The sequence below is a fragment of the Martes martes genome, assembly GCF_963455335.1.
Source record: "Martes martes genome assembly, chromosome: 10".
NCBI classification, from domain to species: Eukaryota; Metazoa; Chordata; class Mammalia; order Carnivora; family Mustelidae; genus Martes; species Martes martes.
In genome coordinates, this window is record NC_137898.1 from 16888046 (window position 1) to 16896482 (window position 8437).

Genomic DNA, 8437 nt, shown 5'->3' on the forward strand with positions numbered 1-8437 from the left:
CCTACTTGAGATCTCTCTGTCAAATAAATAAATAAAATCTTTAAAAAATAATAAAACTCACTAAGATAATCCATATTTGCAATATATTTGTTTCAAAGCCTAAAAAGTCCCCTGTGAGTTTTAATATTTTCAGTTATCATATTCAAATTCCCTATTTCAACCATTGGCTGCTTGTATGTTTTACCTATAGCCCATATGAATATATCTACTTAATTTGGAACATGTATGCTACAATCATAACCCAAAAGTATAAATAAATTATTATAATTTGTATGACCCAAGAAAAACTTAATGTTTCCCCCAAATTAGAAGTGATCATTGTAGAAGCAAAAAGTTTTTACAAAAAGAATACTAGGTGTACCAGTCCAACTATCAGAAACTTTCCAAGGTAAAAATATTCTATCAGAAAAATAAATATTCACACTATGTTCTGCCACTGTTCTAGAAGAATCTAAATAAATATAAGAAGAATTTGAAGTATGACCCCAAGAAATAAAATGGAATTACCTAGCTAATAGTGTGTCCCCTAAAACATAAAGATTTTACAATTATTTGAAACTGGTGCTTTCTGCTCAGTCAACAAAGAAGAACAGCCAAGTTGAAGCTCCATGATCAGACATGATGTGACTGAAGTGTCTAATACAAAGGAAGTTATTTGAAGGAGGAAAAGCCTTCCAGGCTATGGATATAAGTGTGTAAAACATTACTTGTAAACAGAGAACACCAGAAATCAATATGAAGGGCAGGGAAAATACTGGGTCAAAACCACAGTGATGCTAGGCAGCCAAGATAGGCAGAGACACAACAGTGAACATCAAAGGCATGTGTCTTGACATGGCTGTTTGTACCTGGTGCTGTCTCCTCTATACATGAAAATGACTCAACACTAACCAGTGTACATGTTCATTCTTGAAGGAATGAATTCTCATGTCCCCTGATGATGTTAACACCACAATAAAAAGTTAAGATTCTCAATTGGTTTCTAGGTGAATCTGAACTATGAAGAAAAATTTGAAACACCCATTTATCTTTTGTCATCTAAGATCAACTTCTTTCTCCATAACTTCCTCATGGCATCTTTCACCTCTGCATTCCTCAATGTGTAAATCATAGGATTGATCAAAGGTATTCCAAGTGTATAAAACACAGCTATCATCTTATCCATGGGGAAGGTGGTTGCAGGGCGTGTGTATATAAATATGCAAGGACCAAAGAACAAGATAACCACAATGATGTGGGAGATGCAAGTGGAGAAGGCTTTTCTCCTCCCTTTAGCACTGTGGTTTCTCAGAGAATACAAGATAATAACATAGGAGCACATCAGCATGACAAAACTCACTGTACAGATGGCCCCACTATTGGACACCAACAGTAAGTTGACCACATAGGTGTCTGCACAGGCAAGTTTCAACAAGGGCTGCAAGTCACAAAAATAGTGATCAATCACATTGGGACCACAGAAGGGTAAACTCAAAGTCAAAAAAAGCTGAGCTAAAGAATGCACACAGGACCCCACCCAGGCCATAGCTATCAGCACAACACAGATCCGACGACTCATGATGGTTGTGTAGTGCAGAGGTTTACAGATGGCCACATAGCGGTCAGCAGCCATGAGGATAAGGATGAAGATCCCCAAGCAGCCAAAGAAATGTAGTGAAAAGACTTGTATCATGCACTCACTAAAAGAGATAGTGGTCTTCCTCAAAAGGGCATCCACAATCATTCTAGGGGCTATGCAAGTACAGAGGCAGCTGTCAGATAAGGATAGGTGGAAAAGGAAGAAGTACATTGGACTCCCGAGTGTCCGGCTGGTCCTGATAGTAGTAATAATAAGAAAGTTACCCATCAACGTCCCCAGATAGAAAAGCAAGAAAGTGACAAACACTATTTTCTTTCTAACAGGATCCTGGGTCAACCCAAGCAGAATGAATTCAGTCACGTTATTATTCAGCTGCATTATTTCATCAATTAGGAGACGCTTGAGTATGAATTTGTTGATCTGCAAAAAATAAAGGAATTAATTCATGGTGTGATGTGTGATTTAATGGAACATTTTAAGCAAACTAAATATTCCTCATCATTAATATTTTGGGGGTGAGTTTTCACAAGTCACCTCAATAGTTCTTTCCTTCATTTATAAAGATCTTTTCATAAGGTCTTTATGAGTCTCAACAATCTTGTGAAGGTTATATCTTCCTAGAGCACTTTTCAGGTACAATCTTATAGCATTTAAATGATTCTGATTATTTTGAGAATTAGATGAATATAAAATTAAAAGATATGGCTCCATTTTATTACTAATGTCATTATTGTTGCATATTTAATATATCTTTGGGCCCATGTTTTGATGGTGTATCACTTGGCATTTTCAGTATATTTGACTGCCCTTAGAGGTTTATGGTATAAATTTAAAAAATCACAACTGATTTTTATCCTATAAAGAATGTCTTTTTTATGCATATGTTTATCAGCCTGTATTTGTTATACATATTTATAGAGTATATTTTTATATATTTTATATATTGTATAAACACATATAAAATAAATTTATAGCTTTATAAATATATAACATGTCCTCTTTGAAAATATTTGCTGCTTGATATTACAGCTTGAAAAGAGGAACAGGAAATGCTTAATCTTCTAAATAATATGCTAGTACCTTGATACACATTTATGATACTTAGTATTTGACAGACACTAATGCAGATAAGTGAATGAATGTTCTTTTGATAGTTGTTTATATCTCGAATATCTGCATTTCTAAATTTCTCCCTCCCATTTCTGAAAAACACTCCTTAGTGGACCCCAAATCCCTGAAGTTATGTATAAATGAAAAGGGGATCTTATCACTCAATAGCTCATGTTTTCACTTATCCAAGTATTAGTTTCAGCACTTTGGTTCTGAGGTCATTTGGGGAGATGTCACCAGGTAGTTCATGTAGGACCAGATCATTATGACTGTAATCCCCAGTAGGGTTTACAGGTACCCCAAATCCCACATACTTGTAACAGTATGTGGTTACAAGTATGTAACCACAGAAGATTCAGAAGAGTGAGGCAGATATAGTTTTAGACAAGAGGAATAGTAACAGTCAGAACTGACTTTATCCAATTTGTTTTCTATCCTGGCAAAGTCAATGATCATCCAACTTTGAAATCTCACTCCTTTCAAATGAAGATTTCCTTTTTCAAATTTGGAGAAAAAAATTACCACTTACTTCACTTCCAAGAACAAAATCTTTTATCTAGATTTTTCCTATCAAGATGGTATTGAAAAGGCACTACATACAAGTAAAAATAAAACCTGAAATGTGATGGGTTGAAATGTAACTTGGAAGATTTACTTATTCCATTGTGTTCCTTCTAAAAGTCATCTATAATATGCTGACTGAAATAAGTCAAGCAGAGAGAGCAAATTATCATATGGTTTTGCTTATTTGTGGAGCATAAGGAATAACACGGAGGACATGGGGAGATGGAGAAGAGAAGTGAGTTGAGGTAAATCGGAGGGGGAGATGAAGCATGAGAGACTGTGGACTCAGAAAAAAACTGAGGGATTTGGAAGGGAGGGGGTGGGGGATTGGGGGATTGGGTGAGCCTGGTGGTGGGTATTATGGAGGACACATATTGCATGGAGCACTGGCTGTGGTGCATAAACAATGAACTCTGGAACACAGAAAAGAAATTTTAAAAAATTTAACAACAACAAAAAAGTCACCTATTCCTTTGATATCTGTCCTGAAATTTGTGAGTATCCATAGCACAGATGAACTAAACGGACAGAACTTCTTATATATCTTTTCCTCTCCCTTGGTAAAGTTTCTTCTCCTCCAACATATTTGAACTGTACCTTATCTTCCTCCAAATCAAAAACCACTCTTGGGAAAGTGTCTGATAAGGTTATTTACCTCAGGATTCTTTTTTCGTTTGTTTGTTTGTTTTGTTTAATTTTCTTTGGATTGTGTAATCTTTGTCAAAGATTTCAAACTACAAGGAAAATGAGTGGGTGTCTTAATCAGTACAATAAGCTCATTCTTTCCTTATTAATTTGAAAGAGTGATCCATCACAAAATATTTGAACTTGAAACTTTACCCCAAATTGTGACCACTCTTTTGAGTGTATGGTTTTTGTTTCCATGTTATCAACCCTTTAGATTGTTCATTCCTGAAGCAAAATCATATACACATGTGGACATATATTTTTAAGATAAATTAGCACAAATACATATGGTTTCATTAACTTGTTAGTAACTGTGAGTTCTCATGAGATATATAATCCATAATCTTTAATCAATAATCTCCTTCCTTCTTCCTACATTTCTATCTACTTCAGTTGTCCCTAAACTTCAGGACCCAATTTGAAGAACTCTCCTCAGGAGACCTTTGGTATTTACATTATGATAAGAAAAAAAAAATTCTCACTCCTACTATCCAATGGCATCCTTTATAGCTTTTCTTGTAAGATTATATATTGAATAGGAATCTTTGAAAACTATTTATTCTCAGGATTTTATTCTCCAAAGGTCCAACACCAACACCTTGTATCACATAGGTACTTAGTAGTTTTTTAATTAAATTTTCTTAATTGCTTCTTAAAATATATTTATCTGATCATTTTAGCAATATTCAGATTACAGAACATATCCACATCATTAATCCCCTGTGGCTCTCTATTATGTGTGGCAGACAGACAAACATTCTCCTAACTTATAAATCCAGGAACTGAGCTAAGTTCAATTTTAAACAATGTAGTAAACATGGAGCAGAAAATACTGTATTCTGAAGAGCATCACACAACCTTGTAAGATTTTGGAACACTGACACCCATAAAAATCATCGTCTTAAACATTAGCATTTTCTACAAGACTCTTTAACCCACAAAGAATGTAAGGAGAGCCTTGACATTTTTCCTATGTTCTTGTAACTGAGGCATGTTTTTGTCCAAGTCTTATTGGATGACCACACATCCATTTTTTTCAAGGACATGTTCACACTTTCATATGGTTCTCCAAGAAATATGACATAAAAATGAGTTGCCATGACCTGGGGACAAATGCCCCTAGTACAATAACACATCTTCTAATAAGTATTGCACTTACCTCAACTTTTCAAACAAGTGTAGCCAACTTTGGAATAGCTAAATCTGTCAGCACAGTAACAAACAAACCACATGTTGGGTTTCGAGGTAACAAAGAAGAGCTGAAAGAAAAGCACACAGGAAAAAAGTGGAGAATAGATAAGAGTGGAATAGAGTGTCAGGTGAATCATTCTATCCCATAAATCTGTCTTTCTGCAGCAGCTACAGTGTTTCCTAAAGGGCCTCCTTCAACTACCTAACCCTCGCTGATTGGTTACACTAGACTTCCAGCTCTGGGAGAACACCTATACTCATTTCTATGCAAAATTCACCTTCTCTGTGGGAAGCTTAATAAACTGTCCCCAGATTCTTTATCCCTTAAAACCCAAACTGAAGAAGGATGAAAAAAGAAACTATCCCACATATAAGGTGGCACTTTTCAATTTCATGATGTCGTGTTGCCTCCACATTGCCATGTTTCCTCCAAACATTCCATGAGAAAAAGTTATTCAGCAATCAGACTAAGTCTGATGTGGGTCAACTGCAAATTAAATTCTTACAATATTATTTTGAAAACATAAAGAATAATAACTCCATGCCATGATGTACCACTTTCTATTTATTTTTTTTTAGATTTATTGATTTGTTTTAGAGAGAAAGAAAGAAAGAGAAAGCAGGGGGGAGTTGTAAGGCAGAGAAAGAAAATCTCAAGCAGACCTTGAGACCTTGACCACTGAGTATAGAGCTGGATGTGGCACTCAATCAGGGGCCTGAGATTATGAACAGAGCTGAAATCAAGAGTCAGATGCTCAACCAGCTGAGCCACCAAGGAACCCCACAACTTCCTATTTGAAATTGTCACTTGGAGATAAGAAAGTTGGCATTCTCCCAAACCTGTCAAGGTCACTGTCTCTATTGGATTTTTCTCCAGATTATCACCAGGCTTAAGCTCTTTTAACTTTTGGTATCCATACTGAGGACCTATCCTCCTCAGCGACCTTATATGAAAAGCATTTGTGATCCTTTACACATTCTGCTACCTCAAGAAACTATAATAAACCTTTCAACATGAAATCCATCCTTCCACCCCCATATAACAATGGAAAGCCACACAAAGATTTTCACATACCTGGTACTCATAAAATATTTGTGAGTTCATAAGATTATTTTACTCCAAAGCTTACATTTCATTTTATTTCATTACTATATTAATAGTAAACTTTTGAAAAAAATTCTTTTTTTTTTTTCATTTTCTCTTCTCAGAGGATTTGGGAGCAGTAGCCAAATGATGTATGAAAATATATTTTAAATATATTGGGTTATTTTATAATGATGCCTCTCTGAGTACAAAGGTGTAAGCAACCTGTCACTTACCTGTTAGAACACCATAAATTAGTGCCAAATATTTCCATCCGTTTTTGAAAGCAGCCTTCCCATGAAACACAGGAAAAAAAAATCCCTTTTCTGCATCCTAGAGGGAATATTTTAAGGCATAATGATAAAAAATATTAGCACCCTAGAGAATATCATTCCCTAAAGTTTTCCCTTCTTTATTAATCAGAAACATCCCAGATGTTGTAATATGTTTAACTTTTGGTTCTAACACAGTGGAATAACATAACCCTCTTCAGACTCAGGTTTGGTGGTTCTTGGTGCTTTCGTGGCATTTGGTACCTTGGGATGACCAAAGATAGAGGGGAAAAAGGAAAATACAGATGCTTGAGGACATGAAGAAGAAAAAACAGTGTCTTTGGCAAAAGAGGATGTGGTTCTTTTTTTTTTTTTTTTTTTTTTTTCTTCCAATTTTTTATTTATTTTCAGCGTAACAGTATTCATAGTTTTTTCACCACACCCAGTGCTCCATGCAATCTGTGCCCTCCCTAATACCCACCACCTGGTTCCCCCACCCTCCCACCCCGCCCCTTCAAAACCCTCAGGTTGTTTTTCAGAGTCCATAGTCTCTCATGGTTCACCTCCCCTTCCAATTTCCCTCAACTCCCTTCTCTCCATCTACCCTTGTCCTCTGTATTATTTGTTATGCTCCACCAATAAGTGAAACCATATGATACTTGACTTTCTCTGTTTGACTTATTTCACTCAGCATAATCTCTTCCAGTCCTGTCCATGTTGCTACAAAGGTTGGGTATTCGTCCTTTCTGATGTAGGCATAATACTCCATAGTGTATATGGACCACATCTTCCTTATCCATTCATCCGTTGAAGGGCATCTTGGTTCTTTCCACAGTTTGGCGACCGTGGCCATTGTTGCTATAAACATTGGGGTACAGATGGCCCTTCTTTTCACTACATCTGTATCTTTGGAGGATGTGGTTCTCTGTGAAATTACTCTGATCCCTGCCCAGTGCCCTAAGTTAATATCTATGCTTTAGGAAACAAGCTTCTCTAGCTCTTCTAATTTATTTGCAAGTACAATCCAGGGAAAGCAGTATAGTGTTCCAAAGCCAGAGGTTCTGTTCTCTGTGTTATAGCTGAGCCCACCCCCAAAAAATCAGATTTGTAGCAAGTGATCTGAAGATTAGTATGTGTACTGAATATATATCTCATATATTTTTTTCAAATCCACTTCCATTTGTTTTGTCAACTAATATTAGTAAAGACACTTGTTAAGGAATTCATTTTATTTAAATAATTTTATTACATGAGTATTTATTAAATGCCTTTTATAAACTATTTCTTTATTGCTTGCTATAAGTTATATATTTTCATAAACATAACTATTCCATGAAGTAGGTGTTAACAATGACATTTCATATGAAAAAAAAAAAAACCAAAAATACAAAACCCTAAAACTCATGAACATTAAGCAGCTTGTCAAGTTGTATGTTTAGTAAGTTCAGTGTGGAGATCTGTATTAATGATGCTCTTTTTTCATAGGTTTTCCTCATTCCACACATTTTCCTGACACCAGCCTAAACTGAAAACCAGGAAGGACTGGAAAGTGATGATGAAGGACATTTCTTTCTTTTTTTTTTTTTTTTTTTCAGCATAACAGTATTCATTGTTTTTGCACCACACCCAGTGCTCCATGCAATCTGTGCCCTCCCTAATACCCACCACCTGGTTCCCCCAACCTCCCACCCCACGCCCCTTCAAAACCCTCAGGTTGTTTTTCAGAGTCCATAGTCTCTCACGGTTCACCTCCCCTTCCAATTTCCCTCAACTCCCTTCTCCTCTCCATCTACCCTTGTCCTCTATATTATTTGTTATGCTCCACAAATAAGTGAAACCATATGATACTTGACTCTCTCTGTTTGACTTATTTCACTCAGCATAATCTCTTCCAGTCCTGTCCATGTTGCTACAAAAGTTGGGTATTCATCCTTTCTGATGGAGGCATAA

At 36.0% G+C, this 8437-nt stretch overlaps 1 protein-coding gene across 1 annotated transcript; it reads right to left on the reverse strand.

The window, feature by feature from the left end:
- Positions 1-1024: 1024 nt before the first annotated feature.
- On the reverse strand, positions 1025-1957 carry LOC308351257 (olfactory receptor 4C16-like; the record flags this gene model as incomplete). The annotated part of the gene is made up of 1 exon (XM_080816777.1): positions 1025-1957. One exon carries the CDS (start codon positions 1955-1957, stop codon positions 1025-1027), a length of 933 nt encoding a protein of 310 aa, XP_080672903.1.
- Between the last annotated feature and the right edge of the window lie 6480 nt (positions 1958-8437).